Source organism: Monopterus albus, unplaced genomic scaffold (assembly GCF_001952655.1).
Source record: "Monopterus albus unplaced genomic scaffold, M_albus_1.0 scaffold23.1, whole genome shotgun sequence".
Lineage (NCBI taxonomy): Eukaryota > Metazoa > Chordata > Actinopteri > Synbranchiformes > Synbranchidae > Monopterus > Monopterus albus.
Window position 1 is genome coordinate 3,400,354 of NW_018127903.1, and position 12,469 is coordinate 3,412,822.

Genomic DNA, 12,469 nt, shown 5'->3' on the forward strand with positions numbered 1-12,469 from the left:
TGTTACCTGTACACCGGTCTTTAAACAGAACTCTCTGAGCAGAGAGAGCTTCTGAAGGCCATAGTGCTCTACCAGGTGGTTGGGGCCTGAGCTGTCACAGAGAAAAATGACAGTTGCTCTATTGTTGACAATGAGCCACTGTGTAGATAACAAACATGAGGCGAGAACACACAAAGGCCACGTCCTTACCCAAGACAGTCAGAGATGTTATATGTTTCATCAGCGTCCTGACAGACCAGGTTCCACAGCTCAGCCCCCGTGAGTGTGCTCCAGGGTGTGCTTTCAGAGGCACCAGCCCCGCGGCCACGCCGCCTTGACTTCTTCTTAGTCTCCTCCCCCACAGGAGTGGGTATGAAGTGGGCAACCAATAGGCAGCAGAGGAAGTGACTTACAGCTGCAGAAAGACTAGGCACATCCACACCCTGCAATGACATAACCCGTGACTGGAGTGAGTTTTTTCTGCAGCATGTGGACTGACACCCAGCTGTGAGGTGTGCAAAGGAATGAACAGGTATGCTTCTGACAGGATACTGTGAAGTACCTGGAGGAAACTGCTGAACACTCTTCTTGTTGAGCGAATGAAAATTTCACCAATGAGCAATCTCTGGTGAAGACAGAACAAGAGATGGTAATTTGGAAGGTGGTCACATAAGACTAGTTTATGTGTAACTATTTTGTAAATAAAACACACCATTATATGCCTCAGGCACTCTTTGTGTTCTGACTGCCTGATGGCCTTGATCACATGACCTAGATACCGAAGGTTGATGCCTCTCTGGTGTAGTTCCTGTTTTAGAGAAGCTCCATCCATTGGTGCCTCACTGCTTTGCAGGCAATACTCAACCTGTATACACACAAACATTGTTTCATGTTTGGACCAGTGGTGCATATAAATCATGCAAACAGAGAATCTACTTACAAAGGCTGATATCTGGTGTGTTATGATGAAAGCTGCAGCTTCCCTCAGTAACCTCTGCTGTAGCTTAGTTGATTCACTTTCCCCAGGAGGGAATGACACCCCTAAGCACAAAGTATAAGAAGCATGTCATATTGTGATCCATAGAAAGATGTGAGTGTGAATGTGTGTGCGCGCGTGTGTGATTTCTCTTGGTACCTGGTGAAAAAATGTTTGGGTTAAAGCGCATCTCAAAGATGATGTTGCTAAGTGATCCTACATCTTCACAAGCAGCTCGTACTGCATTAGCAGCTCGAGAGTCACCTGTAAAAAATAAAAGCATTCATCTCATGTATGAAATGGTGAAAGTATTGTACAATATGCATTAATTATAATTTTGGATGGCATTCAGTTAGATCTACTAAAGTGTCTTACAAGCTGTGGCACATTCCTCAAAGCCTCCATTGTCTTCCAGTGACTCCTTGACACGCTGACTGAACTGGCAATGTCTAAAAGATGCAAAAGACAACTTCAAAGTGTGACAAACTTTAATAACTGAGTGAAAAGGGGTTTTATTTCGTGTAGAACTCACTTGTGCTGGATGAAGTCCCGCACAAGCTCTGGCCTCAGTCTACAGAGGCTGTGACGATAGCTCTTTGGAAGCCCAGTGTCTGCGTGATAATTCTCTGGCCACCCTTCTTTTACGCAAACCTTCTTCTCTTCCTCTCCTTCACAGCTTTTATTACTCTCCTCTGCTGTGACTGTCTGACTTTCTGCCTCCACCTCCGGAGAGAAGTTAGCATCAGCTGGGAAGGTCCTGAACACATCCAGTATATACAACCTCCCATCAGCTCCCAACACTCCCTGAGATTCCACTGAGGTGAACAGGGGGACCTGGTGACCTTTAGGTGACAAAACAACATGTCTCTGGAGACAAAGAGATTTTGCAGACCGAGCCAAGAGTTCTAGTAGTTCTCTGCGTTGGGGGGACTCTTGGGGACCTGCATTTACCCCATACAGCAAGCCTCTGATGACCACAACAAGAAAGACAATTAAGAGGAAAAAAGCACAAAAATGTTAAACACAGTTTAGTCACAGAGGATAATGTCATTTAAGTCCAGAGGAGTGTACCTTGAACCAGGAGTAGTTCCCTGGTCTTGGTCAGAGCCCTCCAAACCAGGGGCTAGACCCTGGGCAGACAGGCGCACCCCTCTGTAGTCTACAATGGCTGTAGGTAGAGTGTGCAGCTGCTCCATCCCCTCGAGGTTGCTGTAGGCTTGTACTCCTTGAAGCTCCAGCCTCTGAGCAGCCCTGTTAGTAGAATATAAGGAAAGATTTAAATAATCTGCAGCATTAAAAGTCAAACAAAAAATATTTTATAATCCTCTTATCAAGCAAAGCATGGGGCCAGTGTACTTTCTGAAGCCTTTACATTTATACAACTAAGGGCAAGTGACTCTACATCTATATTATATGGGCATTTTGTTGTGGTTTGCTCTTACCTACAACCTCTTTCCCCACCAAACACAGGGCTTGCTACCCCCTGGCTCATGAACAGGCCACCCCACAGAAAAGCAGGGTCCTCTGGGTTTCCATTTACTGGCTCAACAAAGCCATCTACAACAGTCTCTGCCCCCTGCATGACAGCCCTCACAAACGCACTGTTTACCTGACAAAACAGATGAGAATGAAAGTGAGAGGCGGAGAAAGTCATAAATGGTAAATGAAAGGAAATGGGTTACAGGAGTCCTGAACTGCCCTACTGCTGCATTGACCTAAATCATAGGTTACCTGGAGCAGAGCTCTGTCTCTGTGCAGCCTCTCCTCCAGACATCCTTGTGGAAGATCTCTGGCTGTTTGCAATTCCTCATTCCAGTCTGGAACCTCCACATAAAAAACACAAAATATATCAGTACTGACAGCAAGTCACTGCCGATGAACTGCAACAAACAGTTGTCCTCTGTTGCAAATCACCCGTGTTGAAGCCTGTTCATCAATCCCCAGTCTGCTGAAGGTATTTTTGTGAATGCGAGAGGCACATGGAGGCCCGAGCCAGCTCAGTGTGTGGTAAGGAGTAGGCAGCACCTCTACTGGTGGCAGCTGAGGTCTAAAGGAAGAAGGAGAACAAACTGCATGACTCAAAATCCACTTCACTAACAGTCATTTTAATGGAATAGTCCACAGGGCTTTGGTCCTCACTTCATCTTGGAATATAAACCTCATCAAACCCCACTAATGGGATTCTGGCAAAATACTGTATCGATGCTTTCTGAATGCACAGATAATAGTGTTACCTGTTTTTAAGTGTGGTAAAGGTTTGCTTGAAGGCAGGGCTGATGTGACAGAGCAGGTCAGTGATACAGTGACAAACTGGAGAAGACTGTGTTGGACGAGGGTCAAACGCATCTTCTGTAGACCTGAGGTGAAGAAGGAGAGAAAGAAAAGAATTCATATATCAAGTTAAAGTTCAATCATTGACATTGTCATTTATTTAAAACAGGTTACTCAGACAAATGTGTACATTACTAGCCTGGTATATGCTTTTCTGCAATCATCACTAGAAAATAGGTTGATTAAAAATGATGAATTTCTTTTACCTGTTGACAAAGAAACCTTTTGGACAGGATGTAATGTCATAACATCGTCCCTCCATTGTCGCCACAGTGATGTACATGAAGTCTCCTTGCAGCTTCCTGTGCCCTGGTGGTGGGTTCCAACAGCTGAGGGACAAGTCTCGCAGGTAACTGGGGGCCTGATGAGACATATAAAGTCACAGAGAGTCAGTGTATGAGTATGGGTGGATTAGTCCTGTGTTCACATAAAGTCCTGGTATTTATGTACCTCTGGCTGGGAGCTATGTGGTAGCAGGGCCATGAGTGGCCTTTCTGAGGAACCAGGGAGGAGGTATTCAGGAGGAGCTGCATCCTGGTTGGTTGATTCTGTTTTTGTGTTGCTTGAAGAGCGCTTCAGGCTCTTTCCGTTTGGTAAGCTGGATTCTTCACCAGTAGCAAACAGAGATTACACAGAGTTACATTGCTATGGTTACATGGCCATTTTGAGGTTCTTTTGTGTAAAACCAACAGTTTGCATGTGCACCTGGTGTTTGTGTATGCATGAGTGTCTCCAGTACACTTGGTGAGCGTCCTTCTCTGAGTGCATCCTGAGGTCCAGATGCTCTCAGCAGTTCCAGGACTCGAGCCAGATGGAGCCTGGCTGAGCGCGCAGTGTAAGGCTCTGTAAAAACATGCACTGGTTAACACAACATTTAAGCTGAACCACTTTACACTTAACATATAATACAGCATAGGTCTGATGAACCTGTGAATATGAACAACCTACCATATGATTCATATTCTCTGAACATAAATCTCTACATACTAACACGCAAGCTACAGGATAATATGTTCAGTACTTTGGCAGGAGTGTGAGACATGGACTAATAGGTTGGCACCCAGGTGTAACTATCTCAAATCTCTGCCACTATAAAGCCTGTTATGATGACTCAGAAAAGGTGAGTCAGCTATTTACACAGAGCTGATTGAGACTTTGGTGTGTGTGAAAGGGTGATGGGTGTGATGAAAATATAGATAGGATTATTCAGAAAGTAATTGGGCCACAGTGCAAATATGCTTTGTTATTAATGTAAATCATGCAGTAAGTAACTGTAAGTTGGAAGAAAGAGTTCCAGTAACTGGTAAAGTTTTGAAATTCAAAAATTATGACAAATAAGCGGTATTATGGTTTGCACATCAGATACAAATGAAAAATGTTTAGCATTAAAGAGCTGTGAGTTGTTAACAACTGTGACAAATGTCAGATAAAAATTGGTAAGACACTTAAAGTGGAGTGCATGGTCACACAGAATTATAAAATATAAAGTATTAACAAGTAAACTTACACTAAAAAGCTTCTAAAGACCCCTAAAAATTGTGAAAGAAATCCCATTTATCTAAATAACTGACCATGAATTTAGTTTCACAAATGCAGTTTGGAAATAAAACAGAGTTAAAAGAGAGGACCCTCAAAAAGCCCCAGAACATTAGCAAAGCATAAAAAAAGCAAGTCTACCCTCCACCAGGCGAATGATGGCTCCTGGTTTGAGGCCCTTGAGGCTGTGCAGTTCTGCCAGGGGATCCAGAGTTGTACCGGCTAGTGCCAGTGACAGGTTGGAGCGTGGACACACCTCATCCCTTGAAAGCATTGTCATTACTGCATCTTGAACGCGCCAAAATCTGTGGACCTACAGAGATGCATGATTTAACACAACAAGTAACTATCACATGAAAACCCAGACAGCTATAATGTATGAGAATAGTTTCTGCTCTACACAGGAAAATTAAGATAAAAAGAAGGCTCATTAAATGTTCACAATGACAGAAAATACAGTGTTGTATATACTGTATATGCTGTATACTGTATGTGTATTCTTCAGGAAAAATAGATGTTAACTGTGCACTGGAAGGGTTCTACATTATCATAAATTACAAGACATAAGATTTTGAAGGAAAAATGTTAGAAATATGAAGTCTCAGCTATCACTGTTGAGTTCCATCACAACTTGATTACTCACTGAAATGTCTATGAAAGAGAGGGAACAATGTCTGAGGGGAAATAACAGCCCTGTTTTGTACCTGCAGCTCAAAAGGCTCTACTCCTGCTCCCTGGATCTTCACAGAGAACAATGTGTCCTCATCTTGCTTAACACCAGTGGCATCCTTTCCATTAGCCAAGTTAGTTACATCTGTTTGAAGGAGAAATCAGAGAAGCAAAGCAAACTGAGGATAATCACAGAGCCCTTCAATGGACAAGCTTTCAACGGGTGCTTTCTGCCTTCCGTTCTTTACATACCAGGATAGTTTCCAGCTCACCGTGACCCTGAAAGGACTTAAGCAGTTACAGAGCATGCAAGAATAATGGAATTAATTAATTATAATCATGACTTAATGTGTTCAAAGTCCACCATCATGGTGCAGAACACTGATTTATCCCAAAATAATCATGCACTGGACCGAGGAGTTTGTGTGTTTGAGGTTGTCTGAGAGTGAGAGTGAATCATTGCAAAAAATAAAAACGTCAAAGACAAAGACAAAGAAAAGGAAAGTGGGTGGGGTGTGTCTGCCTTTTTACACACACTTGCAGAACCAGAGGGAGAGCAGGACCGAGCGTGTTCCTCAACTCACAGTGTGACTAAACCTGGTGAATTTGCCTACTGGCCCTCATGTCATCTCAGGGTGAAGGGACAGCCACACCCAACACAGGCATGTTTAGACAGCAGAATGCTAAAGCACCTAAACTAACAGACCTATAGCTCAGCAGTAGAACATGTTTACTTGCATTGATGCATGCACCTTAACATGTACACTGAAAAGCAAAAAATTCACCTGGCACTCGTTGCTGAAGACTCTACAATAAATCCCCTGTTTTACTGACAGTCTGGAAGCACTTTACCACTGGAAATCATCCAGAAACTTGCTTCTGTGTTTGCGATTGGCTAGAAACAAGGTCACTCCTCTCTGCAAACATGGAGTGATCAGCCTCTCTTTTATTGGTGCTCCTGCTTTAAAATCAGCAATGTACTCACCTCTGAAAAGTTTATTTTGGCACTGATTTCTAAAGTTGGCTCGTACACAGCCAGGCAGAATTCTTTCTCTATATGTTAAAAAAGATTTTCAGAACAATGAAATCACTTTCTTGAAATAACACTACCTGTCAGTCACTATGCCCACAGATATATACAGTATCTTTTCTGTGGGGGTATAAACACCTTGGGGAAATCTCATCTAGAGACAGGCCAACACACACACTGCCTTAATCCTGTGGAAGGGGAGTGGCAAAGGTTAAAGGAGTAAGCTCGTGGCAAAAGGAGAATCAGTTAATAAGGTAGGCAAAGTGGCTGGAACTTAAAAGTTAGAAGGTTTTTGATTTTGGATGAATGGCAAGAGAAGCTATGCAGACATTTAAATAAAAATTACACTGTCCTTCTTAAAGGATAATAACTACTATTTAAGTGTATTTCAAGGGATTGCAGGTATAACACAGAATACCCCCGTGTGAATAACTTTACCAATAAAAGTTAAAAGTGTGGTGCAGATCCTCCAAGTGGTAAAAAAAGTTAGTGAAAGCAAGTGATAGCACCGGCCATGTTCAGCGCAGCAGTACAGTGCTAAATCTCCCACCCTCCTCACATTCTCCAGTGAGGGAGGCACCACACACAAAAAGAAGGAAGAGGATAGTGACAAAAGAGAAACAGAGAGAGAGGAGAAGAGAAGCAAAATGCATTTTAGGGATTTCTCACCAGACTTGGCCTGATTTCCTCCTCCTCCTCCTCCTCCTCCTCCTCTCCTCACTTTGTCCTTCATGGCTGCTTGTTGACGTTTTTCTAGAGCTGTCCTCTTGTGCTTTCACTTCTCAGCGCTATAAGTTGCTTCCTCTCAAACTCTAGCTTCAAACTGCTGAAAAAATGCACAGGAGGGAGTGGGTAGAAATGTGCAGCTGGATTACTTGTCAGCCCAACAGAACGAAATAAGTGGCTGCCTGTTCAGGACTGTGACTCCTGCCCCTTTCTAAAAGGCAGACTCAGCTTATCTGTTCATTCTGTGTACAAAAGCCACACCCTCTTATTGCTCCACACAGGCTCATTACTCTGCTTTTCTCTCACACTTTGTTGGACTGGGTGTGTCTAAGGCTACTCATTCTTCCTTCCTTTGACATGTTTCACTCCCCCATGCCCCTCCTCCATCCAGCCCTCCCTTCATGAGCCCTGAAGGAGAGGTGGGATTAATCACACACTGTGTGGTAGTGGTTTGATCCGAGTTCACCCACCGCCCTGCTTCTGACATTAAGCCTTTCATGTTACAAATGTTTGCGGCCCATTTAGTGCACATGGTTACATTAATAGTAACAAAAAGATATAATTACATATTTATACTACTTTTATAGTTCTTTAATTCAAGGCCAATGAGGTCCTATTACTCTTTTGACTCATGATAGTGAAGTTAGGTTTAACTTGAAAATGAGACAGTTAATTGGGTGTGTGTCTGTTTCTTGATCATGTGGTTGCTTCCTCATTGTTGGGAGGCCTACACCTACTACTTGCACATTTTACACATACCTGGGCATACATAAATCCTAATTAAGCATTGCAATGTCAGGGTTAGGCTGAGCAGGTGACTTGTTTAGTATTACTGCAATGCCATGAAACTCATTCCAGGCTGTAATTTATGACATGGGTTTATTCCAAATAGCACCTTAGCTAGTAAATAAGGAAGTCAAAGGGTGGAAGAGTGAGTGTGTGTGTGTGTGTGTGTGTGTGTGTGTGTGTGTGCGCGCGCGTTTGAGGGGTGTTTGAGTGATTAAGCTATGGCTGGCTCTAATTCCAAATATTAGGCTGCAAGAAAAATATAAAAGCTCAATATTTAACTGTGGTGGAAAGTAACTAAATATATTTGCTCATGTACTGTACTTAAATGCAATTTTAAGGTATTTGTACTTTACTTGAGTATTTTCATTTTTTGCTACTTCATATTTTGACTTCACTGCATTTCAGAGGCAAATATTGTACTTTATACTCCACTACATTTATTTGATAACTTTAGAACTTTATTTACTAGTTACTTTTCATAGTCAGATTAATAATACAGCATATACTATAGTCATAATACCTTGTTGACTGGTGGACAATTCATAAGCTACCCAGCAGTATGTAAAGTCATTCATACTGTAACCACGTAGTGTATTTAAAAATAGTTCCACCTTTACCAGCTGCAATGTTAAATGTGCATCGATAATCAGGCGATAACACAATAATATAATGTGTAATGTGCTATTGTGCACAATGAGTACCTTTACTTTTGGTACTTTAAGTAGGCTATATTTTGATGTTAAATGTTTTGTACTTTCATTTAAGTAATATTTTTATGCCGGAATTTTATTTGTAACAGAATATTTTTACACTGTGGCATTGCTACTTTCACTTAAGTAAAGAATCAGAGTACTTTTTCTATTGCTGACATTTAATGAGTAATTTTGGCATACTCCTACTTTAATAACTAATTAGTTTCATAATTGATTTGTCATTACGTGAACAAAGTCGTATTGAGGGTTGTTGATGAGATGAGAATTAAGCTTCTGCTGAATGAGTATTGCCATCTGCGCACAAAACAACACAGGAAAGCAGCCCCTGAGCGATGATAAAGGTAAAGTCAGGCGCACAGACAACAACATAAATTTTGTTGCTGTTTATTTTGTTATATTACACACCCTTATATTGGTTTACTGTTCATTTGCCCCCTTGCATGGGGATATGTACATGCACATTGAGAGCCGATGTACCAGATTCAAATCCCGCGTGTGTCCGACACACCTGGCCAGTAAAGCAGATTCTAATTCTGATTTCTTTGGTCATTCAGTATGTTGAATTAGAAAGAAATACGTCATTTACCCTTTACTCCTAATAGTACTATACAGTAAGTATGCTATACCGTATAGTGTATATTAAAAATATGTACTTTATATATAGCCTACAGTTTATGAATCATATTCACAGTTTATTACTAATTCATGGCGCCAGAAATTATTTATGGGCGGTGCCTGATGCGGTCATGTGGGGTCTTATGTTACCTTAAGGTGCTCCTTGTAAATTTGAACATTTATACATAGCTTTTTAAACACTATATTTGATGCTTTCGGAGATTGTGTGATTTGGAATTTACTCATAATTGACTCATATTTGCTTTGTGTTACAACGTAATACTGATCTGACGAAAATGTACAAGCTTATTAGTTTATAACGAATATTTTTCCATTAGTATTGGACGCTTTGTTCACGTATTTCACTTTCTAATCGCCACACTTAGAAAAATTTGCCATCACAAAGAATGCTATCAGTGTTAATGTAGCTGTTTTAATGGTTTATATGGTCATTAATGTGGTCGTTTGTGAACACCTGTCTTGTAATGGTCATATTTCCGACAACGTAATGGTCATATTTCCGACAACACTTTAAGCAGGCACTGTTTGACAGGAGGCTGTCCTTCGCTAGCCGAGCTAGCCAGCGCGAGGGAAACAACGAGTCCATCTCTTCGGCATTAGTATTAACAGTTCGTGAAACTGTCGGTAAGTCTCGGTTAACGACTGTCTGTTACTAGCGTTATAATAGCCAGAACACTGGCACAATATAAAAACGGAGACATTAACACTGGTGTACTGTGAGGCCATCTTAATTCATCCTACATGAACATGAATGTGAGCAATTACTGGCTTCTAGAATGTTTGTTGCATTCTTCTAAACATGAGAAATAAGAGTAAACATTAGCTAGCTAGTTATGTTTAATACAATGTCAACAAAATTGGTGCTACGTAACGTTGCATTAACACAATTCATCTTGGTGAGTTAACGGTTCGCTAGCTTGTCACGTTTCATTATGTTTAACAGTACTGACCCGCAAGTGCCAGTGTTGACTTGTTTATATTTCTGTATAGCTCTATATAAGTTTGATAAGCTGAAGTTACAACATATTTTGTAAGAGCTGTGATGGCCATTCAGCCCCCAGTTTGCTTGTTACAGGTCCTGTGTTTGTGTGGCCCCCTGTCTTCTTAAGGTCAGAGCTGGGGGCTAATGTCATTCAGTCCTGGTGAGGAGGGGGCTTTATCTCAGGCTGCCCCAGACGTCAATACGCAAGACCTCTGTCACAACCCCGCTCAGTGCGTGGCGACAGGGAACACATCTGAGGATAAGGTGAGGGTGCGTGCCAAAGTTTGTGCATAGGCGTTTGTCAAAGTCTGTTTCTTATAGCTCTGCGTTTTATGATTCAGGTTTGGGTTAGGTTAGGCATTGCAGAAACAAAACACACTGTAATCTTTATTGGACAATATAACAGTGGCCTCCTAAGAGCTATTGTGATTCTCAGTACATTATCAATGGGTTATCTACTGTAAAGTTTATTTCAACTCCTGTCATCATATCCCATTGATCAGTTGCAGGGGCACAAAAGGATAATCACCTTAAAATCACCTTAAATCACCTTTGGTCCTAGTCATGGATTAAAGTACACTATGTGTTATCTCAAATAAGGTTAATTTTCAGTGCTTATATCTCACCCCCTCTCTCAAACCAGCTAGACATTTGAGTATCTTGCGATTTCACAGGTCAAAGTTTGGTCAGATTGTACCCTGGAAAAAAGCAAAGTAGTGAATGTGTCTTGCCCTATTCGACATAGACATGAATGACTTCTATATCTACTTAATCTGAAAACTAGAGCGGAATGGTGGACTAAAAAAAGACAAAAGTTACAACATAGTTGTTATTGTGTTGGTGGACTAAATCAAATGTAATAGTGTATGTAGCAAGCTTGTGATTTTTACTTGCTGCAGCTGAGCAATATTGCTGAAATTAAGAAGAGATATTGCTTTAACATCTTTAACATCTTACTTTACTTACTTACTTACTGATCATGTTGGCATGATTTTTCTCCAGGTGTCACCTGTTGTGGATGAAGCTTCTCCTTCCTCCACATCCTCCTTTGAGATCCTTGACATGGAGTCTGTCCTAGCTCCTTACCAAGAAGTGCAGCCTCACTGGTTCTTCTGTCGACAGGCTGATGACAACACCTTTTGGCTTCCTTTTAGCAGAGAAGATTCTGACAAACTAGAGAATTCCTGCAACACTGGTAAGCACATATATATACGTATATACTTTATATTATACCCTGTACATGTACATTACATTTGGCATAAATGGGTCATCAGAGTAGGTACATGAATAGTAGAAAAAGAGTGGGTCTGTATAAACAGCTTTGAAAAGGAAAAAAATCTAAACATTACTGTTGCCACCCCTGGCCTGGTGCCCAGTAGGGCATTATATTCTCCTAACAGGACATGCTCACTGTTTCCAACAAGCTGACATTCAGGTTCAGGTGGTTTTAGGGAAGCCTGTTAACAACATGCTGATATTTATGGTAGTGCATTTAAGTTCTAATTGAAAATGGGACCTATTGAAAACAAAGATACCTTCTTTTGCAGATAGCTTTAGGTAGTATTTTTATTTGAATTTTTTATTCTCCCCATGAATTTAACAGTTTCATTCTAATGGGAGTGTACATAAAACCACAGGCCCACGCTAGCATACTACAGCTCCTGGCAGAACAGATAACTAACGTGGAGCTAGAACATCCTGACTCTCCACTCATTGTTCTAGGGGACTTTAACAGGGCAAATCTCTCCCATGAACTGCCCAAATACAGACAGCACGTCACCTGTCCCACCAGGGACAAAATCACACTGGACCACTGCTACACAACAATAAAAGTCCCCTCCTGCTTCAAACGCTCCACCATCATCCCAGTCCCCAAGAAAACCTCCATCAGTGGACTGAACGACTACAGACCTGTCGCCCTGACATCCGTAGTTATGAAGTTCTTTGAAAGACTGGTGTTGGCCCACCTGAAGGACATCGTAGACCCCCTTCTCGACCCCCTGCAGTTCGCCTACCGGGCAAACAGGTCAGTGGACAATGCAGTGAACATGGCACTGCATTACATCCTGCAACACCTCGACTCCCCAGGGACCTATGCACGG

General features: G+C 41.7%; 2 protein-coding genes across 9 annotated transcripts in view; one reads left to right on the forward strand and one right to left on the reverse strand.

Annotated features, from left to right (window-relative positions):
- The window catches only part of LOC109956902 (clustered mitochondria protein homolog), a 12,894-nt gene extending 5,409 nt beyond the window's left edge, over positions 1–7,485 (reverse strand). Inside the window, exons 1-19 of the mRNA XM_020594358.1 lie at positions 7,191–7,485; positions 5,527–5,636; positions 4,964–5,135; positions 3,992–4,129; positions 3,737–3,891; positions 3,493–3,647; positions 3,190–3,312; positions 2,870–3,002; positions 2,687–2,779; positions 2,398–2,564; positions 2,027–2,206; positions 1,488–1,922; positions 1,331–1,404; positions 1,115–1,219; positions 920–1,020; positions 692–844; positions 542–604; positions 190–422; positions 7–91 (exon numbers count right to left, since the gene is read on the reverse strand). Of these exons, the coding sequence (XP_020450014.1) occupies positions 7–91; positions 190–422; positions 542–604; positions 692–844; positions 920–1,020; positions 1,115–1,219; positions 1,331–1,404; positions 1,488–1,922; positions 2,027–2,206; positions 2,398–2,564; positions 2,687–2,779; positions 2,870–3,002; positions 3,190–3,312; positions 3,493–3,647; positions 3,737–3,891; positions 3,992–4,129; positions 4,964–5,135; positions 5,527–5,636; positions 7,191–7,254 (2,739 nt within the window). The 5' untranslated portion in view covers positions 7,255–7,485. The remainder of the gene's footprint in view (positions 1–6; positions 92–189; positions 423–541; positions 605–691; positions 845–919; positions 1,021–1,114; positions 1,220–1,330; positions 1,405–1,487; positions 1,923–2,026; positions 2,207–2,397; positions 2,565–2,686; positions 2,780–2,869; positions 3,003–3,189; positions 3,313–3,492; positions 3,648–3,736; positions 3,892–3,991; positions 4,130–4,963; positions 5,136–5,526; positions 5,637–7,190) is intronic.
- Positions 7,486–9,887: 2,402 nt separating this feature from the next.
- The window catches only part of ddhd2 (DDHD domain containing 2), a 14,836-nt gene continuing 12,254 nt past the window's right edge, over positions 9,888–12,469 (forward strand). For 4 of the 8 annotated variants that reach the window (XM_020594541.1, XM_020594548.1, XM_020594547.1 and 1 more), the window contains exons 1-3: positions 9,888–10,009; positions 10,461–10,637; positions 11,370–11,562. In XM_020594541.1, the coding sequence (XP_020450197.1) occupies positions 10,512–10,637; positions 11,370–11,562 (319 nt within the window). In that variant the 5' untranslated portion in view covers positions 9,888–10,009; positions 10,461–10,511. The other 4 variants (XM_020594546.1, XM_020594542.1, XM_020594543.1 and 1 more) reach the window with 4 other exon arrangements.